Consider the following 20,480-nt stretch of genomic DNA (forward strand, 5'->3'; position numbering starts at 1 on the left):
CTGAACTTCTCATAAATTGATGCTGGTTAGAGGAGATTTGGTAATTTGCTGTGTTATGACATGGTCTCGCAATGCAACTCGACAGATGGGAAGTATCGGGGAAAGTAGGACGAATGCACGCAATCTCCAGCCAGCGGTGTCCAGAGGCCTGTCAGACAACAGCGTGTGCGAGCCGCATGACATCTTCCGTAATAAAGGTCACACTGAAAGCCGAGTGACGCAGGTTCCCAACCGTAACGTCATAATGAGGAAGCCATCAAATGTAGGAAATTCTCTTGAAAATTCACGTTGTTTTCGACGTAAACAGGAGTCCCAGGGCGTTTTTGAGACCCCTGTAGACTCTACCGAGTTTTATTCTATGCTCTTGAGGTAATGGTGATTTCGTAGACTGATTCTAGTATTCAAAGCTCAGATACGTGTGCCAAAGTGCTGTTTACGGAAATAGAGGACATTCTAGTGGGGAAAGATGTTCTAAGTTTACGGGAGCCTAGTCACACGGAGGACTTCTCTCAACTGAAAAAATGTCCCCGTAAATAAACGAACAAGGAGGTGTGCGCTTCAAATGAGTTTTTCATTAACCATCGTTTGCCGAAGAGTGCCGTTTTCCATGCCCAACTCAGAATGGCGTAAGCAGAGAGATGGCCAACCCTTAACTTGGCAGAGGAGTATGAAGAAGATCACGAAACGCTTGGGTGCTGTCGGCGCTACTCGACTTCCAGGATAGGGACCGCGTGATCCTCACTGTGCCTGGTTGGGGACACTACGAGTTATGGCTGTCAACCGATGTCAGTGGCGTTCTTGTTGTCAGTTTCTATGAGATTTTCAAGTAAATCATGTTTGTACGGCAGTGAAGCATTGGTGTTGAACACTGATGTCATGCTGTCGATGATGATGATGATGATGATTATTTCAATGGCCAAAGTATGAAGCCACGTTACTATTTGTTGATGTTCGGTTTGCTCTTAGGGCACATTTTCTCGAAAATGACGTAATCCATCCGGTTGTGCTTTGAAGAGTTTGTGTTTTTAACACTGGAGGAGAGGTCGTGTTGTAAAGCAAGATATGCTTCTTTCTACAATTCAACGTGACGAAATGTATGGATGAATGAATACGCAAAGAGTTTTATACTCCCAAAATGTTTTTTGTCTCTGATGAGCTCTACTTTCCCCTTTAACAGAATTCACTGTGCATCAGAACACAAGCACTTGATTCACCAAGACATACAAGGCACACCTCAACCCGTAAAGCAACTCCACTCATTGCTATAATTCCCCTGAGGGTGGCGACTGTTGTCAAACTTTACTGATTCAACGGAAATCATTAGACCTTTACTTTTCTGTACTTTATGGATAGATCACTGATTTAAATGGGATTTCGGAGCACGCATATCCAACAACGACCATCACAGTCATTCGTTCACTTCTTTCTTATGCTTTTTCATCCATTTTGTCAGCGGTGAGCAACGTGAAAGCGCATGAGAAAATGTGGATGACCTAACAGCCTAAGGTGTGCGTACAGAAATATATGCCGTAGTGAGAAACTCCCGCATAGCTCACGTAATATCCTGGTCTATCAATCCATTGCTGAATCCGACTGCTGTCATCTTGTTACTGCAAGACCTGATGAATTAGCAGTAGGACTTGTGTTTGATCACCAGTAGTCAGAAGATTATCAATTTTAGTCCGCGGACTGGTCAAATCAAAAGACCGGCCTTGAACACGTGATCCATAGTTAGCAGCCCGAAATTATTGATCCGGACACTCCTGATGAGTCAACCGCTCTCCTCGGGATCCAGCTGTAGTGTATGCCCCACAGGTTGAAAAAAATCGTTCAGCTGTAGTATCCTTTCGGTGCCTAACTGCCATTCCACCCCAAGGTTGCACGAGGATTGGGATACTGCCAGGTTACCTAAGCCTAGACAAGGAAAGTCGATGTCGGATCCTCCGGTCAGTAAATTCGCCCTAGACAGGGAAAGTCGAGAAGCAGATGTTGGATCCTCCGGTCAGTAAATTCGTGCTTTACCGATTTGGCCACCACGCCCCACAGGTTGACGTTGGTGTGCGCCCCTTGAGATCAACAAATATGTTTAAATATTAAACTTTCCAAGGGTCTTAGTCGTAATTCACTCATGACTGGTCTGGTCTGTTTACATCCAGTTACTGTCAGACCAAGTGGACGGGACGCGTCGAAGCAAATAGTGAAAATAAAAAGTCAGCTAGAAATATTACTTTGGCAACATTTAGGTGCGAAGTGTTTCAAAATGAGTGTATTCAAAGGTATTTGACGTCTGCACCTCGCCGATAAGAGTCAAAGCCTGTGAATGGCCGTTTGTAAACATCAATACAACAGTTAACAAGAATATACTTCATCTCATTCATAAAAACGTCAGAAATGTTCATCACGATCAACTTACCTATTTTCTGCCAAAAGTGGCAATGGACAAGAAGTTTTTCGGCAGAACTTGTCATGGGTAGTTTTTCGAGTGCGCGGTTCGGCTTTGAAGACAGCTATCACTTCACCTAGGTATCACAGTCTCATGTCGAAAAAACTTTCACCCTCAACTGAACGGTTGTGTAAACAGATTAATTGAAGATGCGGTCAGTTATAAGAGTTCATAGTACTTGGTTCACGATCAGTGTGTTTCTCTAGTACAAAGGCATTCCTGAACCCAGTTTTCTTATGACTCATGATTTCCGTTTTACGCGATTTCGTTTACTACCACAGGATTTGTCCTTCAAAGAAAGACATTGGCATGAACGATGCTTCTTCTGCAGTGAATGCAAAGCCTCATTGGCTGACAAACCTTTTACAACCAAAGATTCTGACCTCTACTGCCCGGACTGCTATGACGAGAAGTTCTCTCCGCGCTGCGACGGGTGCCATAAAATCTTCAAAGCTGGTTCACGAAAGTACGAGTACAAAGGCTCCACGTGGCATGAGGAATGCTTCACATGTCTTGAGTGCAAGCAGCCGCTGGGAACAAAGAGCTTTGTTCCGAAAGACAATGGCGTGGTTTGTGTGCCCTGTTACGAAGAAAAATACTCGCAGCGTTGTTTCAAGTGCAACAAGGTGAGTAAGAAAAAGCAATCTTTCAGAACATACCTGTAAATTGATCGATTGATTGTATGACCCATTGTGTGGTGATGAATGGAACAAAGAAGTGCGTGAGGCCTAGTTATTCAGATGTTGGGAAATTTGAAACTTAGGGAAAACTGCGTCATACTTTCAAGAAACAAAGTAGAGAACGGACGATCCATTAAACGGTTTAGAACACAATTTGCCTCAAAACTATCTGAAGCCTACGGCATTTCCCTTCAATTTTTATGTGAATATACAAATTTGTTACAAGTAGGCACGATCGCGTCTTCATGAGAGTCAGGTGAATGTTACTGATCGATTAGAACGGCTTGGATTATTGATCAACTAGTGGGCGCGTTGAGGTAGTATTGGGCATTTAGCCACTGAAATTGATTAGCGGATAGTGCAGCATAGGTTAGAAGTACTGAGAATAGAAATGTCGAATAAAGGGACCCGGTCAAACACTCGACTAATAGCATAAAAATACGAAGATATAACCCTGTTGAAAACTCCTTTTGCAATTGATGAGGTGACCTTAGTGAAGGCTATGGAATTCGTTTCACCAAAAGTTGATAACGTGACGAGCTCACTACCCAAAGGCTCTGGCGAAGGTGCGAGGCAAGATATCCGAACACATACCAACGAGTCACTCACGCATCTTAGTTTAATTCAGTAACACGTTTCTCCTATTGTTGACCCTGAACAGGGCAACTTTCTGTCTCCAAAAGGAGCTTGTAGGAAATAAACGACTATAATAATGCACACTTTATTTTCGCAGCTCTGTCATGTGTGTTTGATCTTCAAGAGAATGATCATATTTGCTGTATGTGTTCTTTTCGAAAGTGGTGAAATGCTTTTTGATGTATTTTCCGAGGACAAGATCTTTCAGAAGGCTTTGAAGAGATTAACCTACGTGGTAAGAATTTAGTAGTCCCGGCGCATCAAATGTAAAAGAGATCTTCAAGACAGGTTTTCCATAGTCACGGTGGGGATTCTGGTGCCAAACATCAAGCCTTGCTGTAACCACAGCTAGCCCTCATAGAACAATCTCTTCATTGAAAAGTGAACAGAGCTTGGTAATTTCACAAGGAAAGCGAAATCTCAAGATTGAATAAATAGAGCAGGCCACCTGACCACAGCAGCTCATCTCAGGTCGCCCGAAGCAGTCGCATACTAGGTCAACTAATTGGATATCTCGCTGGAAATCCCGTACCCCCTATACTTAGTAAATTTGGAAATTTAATTTGGTCTATTAAATGATATCGTACCAAGGAATCCGAAGCAACAAGCGACTCGCAAATAAATTGGTTTTAACTAGAGTTAAACGACGGTTCCGAACGAATCTTATGCGCACAGGAAATAACGATTTGCGACAAGGGTGAGACGGGGCGGGATGAGTGAAAATATGGGTTCTACCAAGCTTACGAGAAACCCTTTGTGGTAAATTGGACCTGTTAACTACACAAACAGCACCTTTGTAAAAGCTATGATTGGTTAGATTTTTGCAAGCACATGTGGTGAACTCCAAAACAAATAGAAACAACCGTCCGCTGTTGTGCTTAATACGATTAGGTAAAAATTGGTGCAACACTGTCTCCGAAACATCAGACACCACCAGTAGTTAGTATTCACATGAGATTTGGACCAAGCTGCATCTTCTGAGGCCTTGCTACTCTGGCCAACCTGTAAGCCGAGAGAGAAACGTAGGTCATGAGAGGTCACAAAACGACTCAGCCTTCCAACACAGGCAACTGCACCTTAACAATCCTATCTCGGGAATACGTTTTTGCTGCTCCTGATATGTCTCTGACCATTTACACCAGAATGACGTACGCATGGACGCTACACATCCTTAAGCCTACTTGCCTCTCACAGTCCCTTGACAAGACCACACCATATATACTGTCATATTCCAGGACAGTATATCGGCAACGTGATTTCGGCACACAGTTTAACTGGGTAGCTAAGGTTGCGACATTTTGTGTTGCATCATGTCGATGTGATGAAAACACACGACCTTACGAATAAAGGTGCCCAGCAACTTGGATCAACGGAAACAAAACACAAGATGGATTTTACACGGAGAAACTCTACTGACTGGCGTTATCATCAAAAAGACACGTTGTTTAGCTCTGACGTGACTTCAGAAAGCCACTTGTGCAGAGGTTCGATGAAGCATCTGGGTAGGTATTGCCTCAAAGCCTCGCGCGACCATGTCGACCACATTCTATATACCGATATTTTGGATGCAGCCATCAATTTCCTGGCGGATACAGGTAAAATATTACAAAGCCAGATTATAGCTGTCCAACAAGAGTTTGGATGCAGTGGGAACTGGTTACAATGAGCCTACTGAAGCCGATACGAGCCCTCTAAAGAACATGCGTCCAGGACACATTGCCCAAATGTAGCCTGCTACATAGTGGGAAACTGAAAGATTTTATACTACGATCGTCAGTTGTAGGGACGTCAGGAAGAAACAACAGTGATTAAAGAATTAACTATCAGGAATTACTTATACACAAACAGTATACAAACAGTAGTCTGTGCCAGACTGGGTGAAAGACCAAATGGCATAAACTCAGTCTCATCCAACGCTGCACAACTGCATCCAATCGACGATCGAAGAAAAACTACACAGTCCTTACTTCAAACAGACTGAATCTACAAAAGGCTTTGATGGATCCATAGTTTCTACGTCCGTTGGTTCATGAACTACCAGTGAAAGGAAGAAGGCTTTCTCTGCGAAGTTCACATTGTAGAACACCAACCGAGCGGTTACAGACTATTGGACAGGGAAACAAAACTCACATACGCATCTTGTTTACGAAAACTGAATACACATCGCCTTGAACACGTCTTCCTAAATTTCCCTGGATATTCATTGACTGTCGCTCAAACGCAAGCAAATGCTACAAAACGACTCCACAAACTCCGTAGAAGATCTCACTTTTCAAGAGACACGAAGCGGATTTACGAGAAAACATACTATTCGCAAACCCATCAGTAGTATCCACCCTTACACCAGCAGGCGATCGTCCTGGGAAATGTACTGATTTGATTTGGTACCGTCTCAACTGATAGAAGCTAGCAGACAGAAGCATTCAGGAGCTGGATCGTCCATAACCCGAACTCGTTCATTAAACAGTTCTTCAGCACTGGCTTGGTTGGATTTCAAAAGGCGCGGACAGTCAAATAAATAGAGTACATTGTAAATTCCATGTGTCTCAGCTAACAAAGCTAGCATTTGATTCTCAAAAAACAGCTTCCTGCAAACCAGCCCAATGTTTTTCTGACTTACGTCACTAGCTGCTGTGCCTTTGATGTTCAACTGTCGCTGAGATTAATGAAACGCACACTTTGTATGAGTTCTCTGTTGCCGGATCAACTGAAACACGGGAACTGTGTTCATAAAGATGATGCAAAAAGCGATTATGAGAACTTGGCAAAAGCCAGGCCAACGGATTGACCGTTCAAGCGTCTCAGTCCAAAGATCCTACGCACGTGCTTCATTTAAGTCTGGCAATAGCATTCGCCTCTGCGAATGGCAGTACACACGATTCTGTGCACTGAAGAAAAGTAGTGGAGAGTGGTGCGGAGTCGACAGGGTGGCATTCCAACCAGGGGTTTGGACAGACTGAAAAACTGGACGTACATTTGTGCCCTCTGTGGAATATGTTTGTTCTTATTGTCAAAGTTACTTCCTCTCCAGACACATCCACTGTCCCGAAAAATGTGCCCGTAGACTGGTACGCACGAGAAGGTGAACTGAATTTTCATGTGAGGAACTGAGCCACAGTCCAGCTTTCGACCGAAGGTTCGTTGCTACCTTACCATGCAAGACAAAGTATATTTTCGAATAAGGGCATGGCAACACAACTTGAGTGTGAGCCCAGCTCGATTGTTCTAGAATGGCTTCCCCTTAGTTCTCTATCTTTTTATCTTTTGAGCAGTTGATGTGATGCCAACCACAGTGCAGTCGTCAGCGTTTCGGGGGTAACATTTGAATTTCTTGATGCTCCGCGCAACAGCACACAATGAGCTCGGATCTATCTTGGCCAGCTCGACCGCTGGGCTCAGTTTATTGGTCTTGACTATGTGCTCTAGATTCGCTTGATATTTTAAGATGGACAGAACACTGGTATATCCCATGAGTCTTACAGGCACACCGTCTTTCAGATCACTTTCACTCGTCGTCTATGCCCGGCCAATCGGTCATCACAGGTTTTTTAGAACAGTTGAGTACAATTAGTTGCGCCGTGTCGACAAAGGCGAAATGACTGCAGACGTATCATCTCGGTGCAACATCACTGAGTCAAGGATAAAAAACGCAATTCCAAATATTGTTTATATCTGAATTTCGTTTCGCAGGGTATTAGCTTGCAGACAAATCAGTGTCATCGAGCTCAGTAACGAAAAAACCACAGCGGACTAGATTAAGACGTGTACGGTGAACCTACCTTGGCATATGTAAAAAAACGGTATGAAATGCAGGTTTTCTAGCATGACAGCCTTCAGCGACGAGGTCACGTTACGCGAACAATCAGATGACCATGCACAGTTTTGGTGAGATTAGCGCCTGATGCGGACCCAACGGGTTTCTTTCTTCCGATAGCAGGGGTTGGAAAATGTTGAGTAATTAATTTTATTTCCACATTTTGTGGATCCCTTTAAGTATCCGATACTCTTACGATGGGAGTTTTCCAGTTTGGCTCCCCAACTATTCGTTACAACGAGAATCTCACCATCTACATTGGACAGAACTCGCTAAAGTGTGAATATGTGTTAGTTCTTTTTGGAAGCTCCTTTTCATTGCAGTTTGTCGCCACTGTTTCCACTGGTCATATCCTAAATTAGACATTGCTGATAGGCTCCAGCAATCGCTCAACAACACAAACTCTTCATATGGCACTGGAAATGATGTACCCAGCGTTCTATGTCAACAGGGAAATTCCTTGTTAGCAGCCTTTGAATCTCTTGTAGTCGCTGACTTTGAACAGGTTTCATCCTACAGTTGACACCAAACGTTACTGAAAGTCTGAGAGGTGCTGTACAACTGTTGTGTGCTTTCAATTAAAGTTTCGTCATGTAGGTGGAGTCAGTCTAGGCTTAACAGCCGAGAGTGATACGGTAGAACTGCATCGTTTTTATTGAGAATCATCATCAGTGTCCATCCTACGAAGCCGCCACCCCCGGCTAGTAGCTTGAACATCTGACCGTTCCTTCATAATAATGTTAGGAGGTTTGGCCATATTCAGTAGAGATTTCATCCTATCAGTGAAGCCAATTTTATACTGAAGCACCGTAAAACTGTTTCGAACCCAGCCAGTGGTTAGACACCTAACCACTTGGCCAAGAGTGGCTGTTTAGCAGTGTGTTTGCCCAATAAGTCAACACTGAAGAGCCGAGGGGCAATGCATATCTGTTTCATCCTTATTGAGAACCATATTTCATGCTTGTTGCGAATCATCGGCAGTATGCATCTCAAGCCCCCCCCCTCCGAAAACTGCACGATGGCTGGGATACTGCCAGGTTGCCCAAGCCTAGACAGGGGAAGTCGAGAGGCAGAGGTCGGGTTCGAACCACGGACCTTAAGGTCAGTAAATTCGCGCTCTAACCACTTGGGCTATCTCGCCCCATCTCACGATGATCCGAACCCGCGACCTCCCAGTTACCAGTTTAATTATGTAATATTTGGTCACTTGTGGCTGATCAGCAACGTCATTTAATTACACTTCGACGGAATATATCTCCTGTGATCATGCAACTCACATCACTCGATCTTGCCCTGACTGACTGCTCCCGGATAGAAGGATAGAAGGATAGAAGGGGTTATTTCCTTCCTGAGCATATTACTTATGATTTGTTGGTAGTGTGGAGACTTGGAAATTCCAGCCAACAACTCATTGTATAAGTGGGTTAAACTATTATGAAACCCGGGAAACCGTGTTCAGGTGTTCCGTTATCATTGTGAACCATAGACATTTGATGAATCTGAACGGGGATTGGAGCTATTTTCCATCTGAGTGACAGCTGATCACGTTGCTGACCAGCGAGTCTCAGCAGGTTGACACATTGTTCAACCACTAACCGCAAGGCTTCGAGGTCTAATCTCTCTGATCTACAAATTTCTGATGACAATACCAAAACAGCTTTAGTTGCTCCTTGATTTTAAAGCTGGCTTCAGTTGTCCCAAGCAGCATCAACCACCCACAGCCGACGGCCACAAATTTACACCTTGATGAGTTAGACTTGAGGAGTGGTTTGTGTTAGTCTTAGACAAAGACATTCCGGACTGACCAGTCAGCCGAAAACGAGCCTTTACACCAACTAAGGAAGTATTTACCTGCAACATCCTCTGTAGCTGAGTACTATTCAGGTTGTCTGAGACAGACTGTTAGAGCTGCTACACGAAAAGGAACTAGCATCCCACGCCAGACTGGTTGAAGAACCGTGCACAGCACCTCTAACATTTGACATCATTAAACTCTTTTCCCTTTCAAAAGAAGAACACTTCTTTAGGAGGGACGTCGAAGAGGTAGGACGCATACTGTCATCTAATGTGTTCAGCGTTAAATGGCACATATTTCTTGAACAATTTCAGCTCTGTTCTGTCCAAGCATCACCCAAGTTTGCTTGTCTAATTCGGTTGGCGCATTGGCTTGGGTAGCTTACCGTGGAACAATTTTGGTCGGTTGCAATGGTAATATTGACATGCCTCTTATATAAATGAATCTAACTCACTAATTTGACATGTGTGATAGTAACTCTCAAGGCATTTCTTCCAGGTAGCTTGTTCGTTTTACTAAGCGGGATCCAGAACTGTGCACAGCCATTTCCGTGTGAAACGGGTTTAATTTCCTAGACATGCTCACACCGTGTTTAGCGGAGGCAGATGAATATTGTACATCTGGTTGGATCTGTTCTGAGTATTATGTGTAGTACATTTATGCCATGATTTGTCTTACCACGATCTGTTGTATCTTCAACAGTAGAGCTTAGTGCTCACTTAGTTTACGCTGGCTGCGTCCGCCCTAGACAAGACGCGGTAGGAACGTATTATCTCAAACAGCTAGACTGGACATCAAATATGTCCAGCTAAAAGTACACCTTTTGGCTGCCTCTCTACCATTATCGTGGCATGTGGTGTACTCTGCCAGATCTCACCCAGTGAGTCGAAAAAGTCGTTTGACAAGAGAGACCAAGGGAATTACCATAAGGGATATCCACTTGATAATTAGAAGTACAAACGTATGAGGGAGACACAGTATTTCAGTTTAAGGCTATCAAAATTGATCTGGGGGTAAACTTTCCAAATTCTCTGGTGACAGACGGGTACAGATTTGAATAGACAGATATCCGCCAGGTAGACTTTGTTGACAGGATATCGACGAATTTCAGCATTTTTCATCATTTCTGACCTAAATCTAATATGTTATTGGAACTGCAATTATTTACATCACTCAGTAGGGAAGTTCCGGTTGAAAATTAAAGCGTCGAATGATTTTGCTGCTTCTTTCCCTTAACTCTGCACCTTTTGGAAACTTTTAGGAGTTTAAATCTGGTTGCTGATCACAACTTCCTGTTGTTAACTTACCAGGAAGTATCCAAACTTCGTGAAATTGCCCGACTTACCATAAGGGATATCCACTTGATAATTAGAAGTACAAACGTATGAGGGAGACACAGTATTTCAGTTTAAGGCTATCAAAATTGATCTGGGGGTAAACTTTCCAAATTCTCTGGTGACAGACGGGTACAGATTTGAATAGACAGATATCCGCCAGGTAGACTTTGTTGACAGGATATCGACGAATTTCAGCATTTTTCATCATTTCTGACCTAAATCTAATATGTTATTGGAACTGCAATTATTTACATCACTCAGTAGGGAAGTTCCGGTTGAAAATTAAAGCGTCGAATGATTTTGCTGCTTCTTTCCCTTAACTCTGCACCTTTTGGAAACTTTTAGGAGTTTAAATCTGGTTGCTGATCACAACTTCCTGTTGTTAACTTACCAGGAAGTATCCAAACTTCGTGAAATTCAACTGCCCGAAATTGTGAGTGAAAAAAACAGCGGCGGTGCGTATGCATCTTTGACTGAGCTTGCTACACTTATGGTTGGTGAAGCTTTATGGATCACCACTTGCGGCCTTTGTTCGTTCGAGTCTCACCTGTTGGGCGCAGAATTCAAATTTTTATCGCCCTTGTTTCCAACGTATCAAATTAACCTGCCAGTTGCTCATCATTTTTGGATCTCTATGTACTTACGACGCTTTAATACATGGTACACGGCACTGAATGTACATTCCGGCCATTGATTTTCACATTTGACCCTTTATGACGGACACTGTGAGGCTGATTTGCGAGTCTTGACTGGCTGGCGCTTACTGTGCCTTGAATAGCATTCATCATCGTTTGTTGTCTCTTCGGTTACTGGTTTTTTAACGTATATTTTCATACCAAACATTCGTGCATACCTTGGAAACCACCTTGTCTGACTGGAAGTATTACTCACATGCCTTCGAATGGGAGAGTTCCCTCGTCTAATCTAATACTCTCCTCTGTACGTCCTTTCACATCTATCGCTCGTGCTTGGTTTTGGTGGATGGATTGTGCTCTTGAAAATAAACGACAATAATATCTGTAGAAGAATACTTTATTATTTATCATTTCAAATCAAATAATTAGATGCCAAAAGGAATTTAGTTTAATGCTTTGTCACTAGGATATATGTTCAGGAATTGAGTACAAAATATGACCCCTTAGTACAATGGACTTCCTCACATACCACAAAAAGTGACCAGTCTCCCTTCCTGTCCATTTCTTTTCACAGCCAATTCAAAAGGGGGGCGTTACCTACAAGGGTCAACCTTGGCACAAGACCTGTTTCCTATGTGTGAACTGCAATGCGGAATTGTCAGGACAGAAGTTCACCTCCAAAGATGATAAGCCATACTGCGCGGACTGCTACACAGAACTTTTCGCGAAAAGATGCGCGCAGTGCACTAAACCCATCAGTGGTGAGTTGGAGGTCATTTGTGAACCGGATGTATTTATATTTCCGGAATTATTGATGGATATGTGGTAATCATATAAAAGCGCGTCCATTTATCAGGAAGGCATGGGCCTGGTCGACCGGACGACCATTAAAATTGACAAATGTCCTATGTATACGCATTTTCGGCCTTGTAATGTAAGTAGTTCGTTAGAAACAGCCTATTCCGGAGCTGTACAGGGTCACTTGATTCTTCTACGCTTCCCTTCTTTAACGACATTTAAAAATGGTATTCTTTCCTGTACCTGACTGTTTGAGATCATGATTGATGTTGCCACACTATTTAACCTTTTCAGAAACCACTAATCATTGGTGATAGACTGAGAGGTTTCTTCATTTCAAGCATATGTTTTTTGGCACAGCAGGCAGTGAATGCAAAAGCGATGAAATCACCCTGTGGTTACAGACTCAAATCAATACTAGAATAGACGTAGCTTGACTTAGAATTCAAATTCAGTTACACGGATACCTTTAAATGTGAAAAACGTGTTACACTTTTTGACGACTTCGCCTTGTTTATTGCATCAATGCAATCAAGTTTGACAGATATTTTAGTTCATGCAGTCAAAGGGCGTTGTCATCATCAGAATATCTTGAGATTCGTTTAAAAAACTACCTTATTCCCCGAGATGACAGGATAAAAGCAAGTAGGATCTGACCCGAAAAGTAATAATGTTGGGCTCACCTGTCTTCACCCGAGAGTATGGGTTTTATGAATACGTTTCAGTAGATCTCCTGGTAATCTCAGGTGTCACGCATCCTTGAGCAAATAAGCCAACCGATTGAAATAGACAGCGAAGAGTAGTCCGTCATCCAGTTTACAATCAACTAAACAATAACATAGACTGCAGGAATCCTGTTTTTCTCTGGGTCTCGTGACTGTTAACGCTGAGTCTGTACACTAAATTGGGATATTCATAAATCTTTGATAAGTTTGTTCAAGCGAATCTGCTTTACATCAGCCTTCTTATTGCCTCGTCGCAATGAGTCAGTTCTATTTTTGCGATTTGAACAAAGTGGTTCCCTCCATGGACAATACTTGCTGACAAATTGTGTAGATATAATAAAACTCAACCAGTTGAAGTCACGCTATTTCCTTAAGTAAACTACGAGCGATGGTTACACTGAAGTCCTTTTGCTTTGATTACAAAATTGTGATATTTTTTCAGGAAATCTATCGTCATCATTAGTTATCAGGTTTCTCAGAGCTTCAATTCTCTGGTTTCATTTAAATCGACCCAACCTTTTAACCGCCAAGGCGTAGTGTACGTTTATACCTCAGAGATTTGCTGGCTGCTCTGATTAGAGAACGCATTACAAGCCAGGACGTGATTACCGAAACGCACTGTTGTGTCTCTATACAAATAAGCAAAAATTTACTCAAAAAACTCGCAAATACCGACTGAAATGGCAAGTCGTTTGAGTTCTTGTTTGATAGAAACATGGGGATGAGAATGGCTAAGTGACTTACACATTCGCAGTTGTCGTGATGTTTGGTGCCGCAACGATAATGGTGAGAATATGCATGCATGATAGTGTTTCGTTGCTGTCCGAAAGCGATTCTAATCAGTATGACAGCTGGTGGTAGGTTGTGAAGTTTTTGGAACAACTTGATTGATTAGAATTTGGAAAACAGGTGCATACAGCAGGTGCTCCGTTTTGCTATGTACGAGCACATATTAATCGCTACAGAATGGTCTAACCTTCCTTGAGGTAGGTTTTCGGTTCGACACACGTGCATCACAAAATGTCCAACTTGTGCGAGAAGGATAAATAATAACTTGTCTTTAACCGCGCTAGAATAAAAGCACAGTTTGTTTACTTCACGACTGGCATGTAAAATCCGTCGAAATGCAACAACCAGTAAACCCGGTGAATTTTAATGCAGTAAGTGCCTGGGTATGTTGTGGAATGGATTTGTGGATTGGTATCATCAGAAAGGAATCTCTTAGGACGATCCAGGCGTGTGTTGGACCTACCGGTGAAAAGAAGAAGCCTTAGCTGCCGAAACACCAAATGAACAGTTACAGACTATAGGACAGGGAAGCAAAACTCTCATATGCATCTTGTTTAAAAAAAATTGATTATCCGTCCTCTCTTTGAATGCATCTTCCTGAACTCTCCTGGATATTCATTGACTACCACTCAAATGCAAACGAATGCTACAAAACAATCGCACAAAGTCCGTAAGATATTTCACTTTTCAAGAGACGCGAAGCGGATTTGTGAGAAATCACATACTACTCGCACGCCTCCTCAGTAGTATCCACCGCTAAAATCGTACACAACTCTAACATCCTTTCGGTGCCTAACCGAAGGTTGCACGACGGCGAGGATACTGCCAAGTCGCCCAAGCCTAGACAGGAAAAGTCAAGAGGCAGAGATCGGGTTCGAACCACGGACCTTGCGGTCAGTACATTCGTGCTCTAACCACTAGGGCGATCTCGCCCTATCCACCGTTACATCGGTATCATTAAACGGATGTTCTGAAATATGGCGGAACGCAACGGTAAACTTCAAAGACGTCCTGCTGAGTCCTCGCTAGTAGTTGTGGGCATCGTATACTCTCAATTCGGAGCATGCAATCAGCCAAGACCCATCCAGATTACGGTCACATTATCACCTCTCTTTATGTATGACCTGTTTGCTGCATCCCACCATATTTTCTCGTAAATTAATAACTAATCATGTAGAATAAGAGCAAAAGGTTAGCAATATTAGCTGGAAGATTGAAAATTTTTGCCAAGCTGCCAGGTATCTGTTTCGGTAAGCTCGCTAGTATCAGTTTCGGATTCGCTAACTTGGATACAAATCCTCGTTTCTTCGTACAAAATTCGAAGACGTTACCCACTGTCCCACTTATAGCCTGCATGTGTGTAGACAGTTCTACCTAGTTAGATTGTTCTTAATTCGTTGTACAGAGTATGATACGCTCAGTCGACTAATTTGCAACACCAGACGTTCCCTCTACACGGAGCACCAGCTCAGGCAGTGGCTCCATCTGGAACAGCCGGCTTCCAGTTAGATCAAGCATAATGGTTAATAATAATGATGCGAGTTTTCGCATCGCTTGGTTTCTTGGATAACAGTTAACTCTGGAATATAAAACTCCAATTAACGTATAGCTTTGATGTTTAGTCGTTTACAGGTAATCCTAGGTGATCGCTTACTGTTTCAACAAAAGATGGCATTCTACCTACTTACCAGTCGTCAGACAGTCTAGATCAACAGTATATTAGACGGAAATGCATACCCAATCTAGCCAGGTTTACTTAAATTAGTTCATAATTTGTGGATATTTTATTCTGGGCACACTGAATAAATCATCTGTATACGACTTAGGGAGATAGATGCGTCAGGCATGATCCATTCCCAGAAAAAGTGTTTTCTTCAGTTGACACTTTGCAGGGTTCCTCTTGAGGGAACCGTTCATGCTGACTTCTACAGAGGAAGAAGCCTAATCTTACGTACACTCAGATTATGTTGCATGACCGCTATATAGCAGAATCACAACAGCAAAGCTGGATTGCTATTAAATTTGCTAGAAGCATCCCCGTCATTATCCCACAGCTTTCCGTGTGAGCCATCGCGAGTTTGATTCTGGTTTGCATACGCTGGGGCACTCCGTCTAGACAAGAGGAAACATGTCAGAGGGGAAGGGACTTCATGGCGAAATATACTCATTTTCAAACCAGTTTGGGTTTTTTGAGAGACTCATCCGAGACCCAGCTGGATCTCTCGTTTATGGTGTTTTTAATCAGCTGAATGTGTTGCACCAGGCCGTCTCATGTTTCAGATGGTACGATAGCCGAGACATCGCGATACACGTATAGACGTAATGCACCACTCATAAGGCTGCTGAAAATTCTTCGCGGCCCACGACTGGGTTCGCCCTTCGCCCAAAGAAGGGTGAAACCGATCAAAAAATAAATTTCAGCAACCTTATGAGTAGTGGATTACGTCAAAAATCTGCATAGGTCCTCTTTGCTTTGACGACCCCTCGATAATGGTCGAGTTTGTTAGAAGGTGCGGCGAAGGGGCTCAAACTTATTGCTCTCAGCTGTCATACCCCAGTCACTTCAGAGTTGAACCTCTCCTTACTCAACTTCATGAAGTTCTGTGATGGTCGCAGTTACGCGGAGAGAACTTGAAGCTGGACTAGCGAAGAACACCATCATCAGAGAGCATTTTTCGAAAATGTTTAAAACTAAACTAGCTCAAGCTCATTAGACACAGCAACAAGCATATTAGTGGATGTGGGGAAAAGCCCTACACCATATATTTCACTGATACAAGTCCAGAGGACAAATTTATACTGAGGCTGGGCGAACAGTGGGGTTCCCGCAATAAGAGAGCCCCAAAATGTTGTTGTTAACCGAATATTCAGAGACATGGGCTCATAGATCATATGTGGGCATCCGGCCTCCCACTTTCTACTCAAAGACTAATAGAGTGGTCGGCCAGTCACGCCCATTGTGTTCCACTCCACATGCTTCACAAATACAAGTCCGATGATGAATATTTTGAACAAGCTGCCACTGACGTAATATTAAGAATGATTCCGTTTAGCACTATCAGTCAATCATATCAACAGAGACGAAACTTTCTCCTCTGCACAATAGCAAGATGAGATAAGCGCTTCTGCCACCAAACTGTTCTACCATGAAGAGTTGAAAGTCACTCATATATGCTCTTGATTAAATAAACTTACGGAGTCCAAAATTTCCCCCTATATTTCAGGTTTTGGTGGTTGTAAATTCATCACTTTCGAGGATAAACACTGGCACTCCGATTGTTTCAACTGCACAAAGTGTAAGAATTCGCTCGTGGGAAAAGGATTCCTTATCAACGAGGATGGAATCTTCTGCCCTGAGTGCGGAAAATGAGACTGATTGTGCAAACAAACGCTGCAATCCTAACTAAACTAGCTCAAGCTCATTAGACACAGCAACAAGCATATTAGTGGATGTGGGGAAAAGCCCTACACCATATATTTCACTGATACAAGTCCAGAGGACAAATTTATACTGAGGCTGGGCGAACAGTGGGGTTCCCGCAATAAGAGAGCCCCAAAATGTTGTTGTTAACCGAATATTCAGAGACATGGGCTCATAGATCATATGTGGGCATCCGACCTCCCACTTTCTACTCAAAGACTAATAGAGTGATCGGCCAGTCACGCCCGTTGTGTTCCACTCCACATGCTTCACAAATACAAGTCCGATGATGAATATTTTGAACAAGCTGCCACTGACGTAATATTAAGAATGATTCCGTTTAGCACTATCAGTCAATCATATCAACAGAGACGAAACTTTCTCCTCTGCACAATAGCAAGATGAGATAAGCGCTTCTGCCACCAAACTGTTCTACCATGAAGAGTTGAAAGTCACTCATATATGCTCTTGATTAAATAAACTTACGGAGTCCAAAATTTCCCCCTACATTTCAGGTTTTGGTGGTTGTAAATTCATCACTTTCGAGGATAAACACTGGCACTCCGATTGTTTCAACTGCACAAAGTGTAAGAATTCGCTCGTGGGAAAAGGATTCCTCATCAACGAGGATGGAATCTTCTGCCCTGAGTGCGGAAAATGAAACTGATTGTGCAAACAAACGCTGCAATCCTAAGAAAAATGAAAGAGTCGTTTATCTTTATTTGTTTTTTTTCTCCTGCTTTATTCTATGGTTTTTAAGTTGAACACACAAAAAGCTTGTTCTATTTTTTATTTTGTTATCTTTAATTGTGATTGTTTGAATGGGGTCCCGATATACAAAACGGTTGACACCACACACAGCTAGTCTACCACGTACGCATTGGATGGATGCCACCATTTCTTTTTTTTCTACGTCAGTCCAACTTGTTGTTGTCATTTGGGGGATACTTCCTCTATCTGAGTCTTTGACGAGACAACTTATCGTTTAGTCGAAAATTTACACCGAAATATCAACGTTTTGTTCCCATCGTCTCTGCCTCCAGTTGTTCACGTCGGATGTATACGCTGGAGAACTGAATAAAAAACAATTTTACAATGCAGCCTTATTTTCAGTGTACCACTTGCTCCATCCATGTATTTGTCTGTTCGTACGACAGCAATATGTGTTATCGATTAATCCGAAAAAGTCTGACTAACCACCACCTGAATGCACCGGCAAAATCGATCGATCTATCACGTGATTGGTCTGGTGCACCTGGACAGCTGACGACAGCCGAAGTGCGGAAAACCAACAGGCGTCCAAAGTGGAAAACAAGCATATTGCTAATTGTTACAAACAAACGTTAAGTTTATTGATTAATCGAATGAAGAGCATGCGTAGCGTATGCAAAGGTGTGTGTTGGTTAGGTGATTCAGGAAATGCACTGTCAGCACTAACATGATAGAAAGAACACTACATTATTCCTTCTCGCTTCTGGGAGTTTCTAGAAATCTGTTTCTTCTAATGACTGGGATTCACTCTTTTAAAAAAAATGATAACAGTAACAATTTTGATTCCTACCTTAACGGTAGATTTATCTTCTTTTGCAGCTTTTTTGCGGAAAGTTTATTGTTGAATCCGTCAGGAATTCACGGACGTTTTGAACGGCGCAACAGAACCACAATATCGAAGTCATCGACAAGTACCGGTAAAATGGTCCGGCACAGAATAGATCTACAAATCTGGAAATGGAGTTTTATGTCAAAGAAGAACCGATGCGTATTGAATTTTACAGGTCAAATTAGAAGCAAATATGTAGACGTATAAATCAGTGTACTTATGAAGACACTACAGGTTTGAGGGAGAAGAAGCAAAGCTTATATCAACGAAGAACTGATTGAATCTACTACCAAAGAAGGCGTAATAACTTACAAGGGGAAAACAGTACAATGAGGACAAGAACAGTGGTAAAGTATATTTGCGCTCGGTAGAACGTAAATTCACTGAAAACAATTACAATTTACCATCCGTTTGGGCAAAATCACTCAACAATGGAATGCTTACGGAAGTGATCACGAAGCTGGGTTCTTATCAGATGTTCCTGAAGGTGACAAGACCCAACTCAGTAAAAGGCATTTATGTTGGCACCCCTATCACCTAGTAACTAAGGATCAGTACTGGATGCAGCAGTCATTCAATTTTTGTAAGAAATGCTGAGAATTTTTGTTAACCCAAATCAATTTTTGACTAAATTTGAGCGACAGCATTCGGAGGTAGTAAAACTCCAGCGAGGCTGGTAAATTTCCCACACTCAAAGCTGTCAGACAAGATGCTATTGATGACAGAATTTTTCGCCAAGTGGGGTCGTTAAATTCGTTCGTAAATGAAATATGGAATCGGAAGTGTGACTCGCATGTTGATGATGCAAGGAGATTTGGGAATTTCCAACGGAGATTTCATCATTTTATTCAAGCCAATTTATATTGGAAAGCCTTGGAGCACTGTGCGACTGTCTTATCCTTACGGTGAATCATCGGTAGTTCACATTTCGCGAAACTCCAGGGAGATTCGAACACGCAAACTCCCGAGATGTAGTTGAGATACGCGCAGTTCATGGGTGATAATAAAAATAAAACAGCTGTAGGCGTCTCTCGGCTTTTTGTCATAAAGTGGCACGCTTAGGTCGAAATCCTAATTAAAAACGCCCCAAATCTCCCCGTACGGTCAACAAATATCAAGTTATCGTGCACCGCGTCATTAGCTATCCTAGTTCTTTTCCTTCGTTCCTTATTGTGGCTCTGTTGCGTCCTGAATAACGGTTTTTCCCGCGTATCTCAATTTAGTTTACTTCTCAACACAAGTAAATTGCGATCAGAAACACTCGGATAGTATGGCGGGATAGTGTATCAGGCTTATCGGTAGCGTCCATATTTTGGTGTGAACATTAACAGTATTCATCTAAGTTTTTGACCTGCAGTGTAAATCTTCTACTGTGGAAACCAGAATGTTTTGATGACCCCTTCCATGACAGGATTGTCAGGGAAACCTCTCAATGTTGCTAACCATGCCTCTTTGCCGGAGGTGCTTTGGTCTTCTCTATGTGTCCCAGTTTAATAAAGACTTTCCAGAGTGACATTGCTGTCAGTGCTGAAAACAAGTGAACCAACAAAGTCCTTGTTGTGATTCACTACTCATAAGGTTGCTGAAAATCCATCGACAGCCCATGACCGGTTTCGTCCTTCTTGGGACTCATCAGGTAGGCGCAGTCCCCGGGTTTCCGTCAAACTTATGTTCTACTTGAAACCAAATTGCACGAAATTAGCGAATATACACTCATTTGCAAACTAATTTTGTTTTTCGAGAGACCTTTTGAGTAGTGCGTTACAAATATACATGTATCGCGACATCTCGAATATCGCAGCTACTG

At 42.6% G+C, this 20,480-nt stretch overlaps 2 protein-coding genes across 2 annotated transcripts in view; one reads left to right on the forward strand and one right to left on the reverse strand.

Annotated features, from left to right (window-relative positions):
* The window catches only part of T265_11274 (hypothetical protein), a gene marked incomplete at both ends in the record, with an annotated part of 78,322 nt that extends 60,067 nt beyond the window's left edge, over nucleotides 1-18,255 (forward strand). Inside the window, 4 exons of the mRNA XM_009177888.1 lie at nucleotides 2,725-3,069; nucleotides 11,915-12,101; nucleotides 16,877-16,962; nucleotides 17,589-18,255. Coding sequence (XP_009176152.1) covers nucleotides 2,725-3,069; nucleotides 11,915-12,101; nucleotides 16,877-16,962; nucleotides 17,589-17,837 — 867 coding nt within the window. The remainder of the gene's footprint in view (nucleotides 1-2,724; nucleotides 3,070-11,914; nucleotides 12,102-16,876; nucleotides 16,963-17,588) is intronic.
* The window catches only part of T265_11275 (hypothetical protein), a gene marked incomplete at both ends in the record, with an annotated part of 139,357 nt that overhangs the window by 84,092 nt on the left and 34,785 nt on the right, over nucleotides 1-20,480 (reverse strand). The gene's annotated exons all lie outside the window — the stretch shown is intronic.

Source organism: Opisthorchis viverrini (genome assembly GCF_000715545.1).
Source record: "Opisthorchis viverrini unplaced genomic scaffold opera_v5_466, whole genome shotgun sequence".
Taxonomy (NCBI): domain Eukaryota; kingdom Metazoa; phylum Platyhelminthes; class Trematoda; order Opisthorchiida; family Opisthorchiidae; genus Opisthorchis; species Opisthorchis viverrini.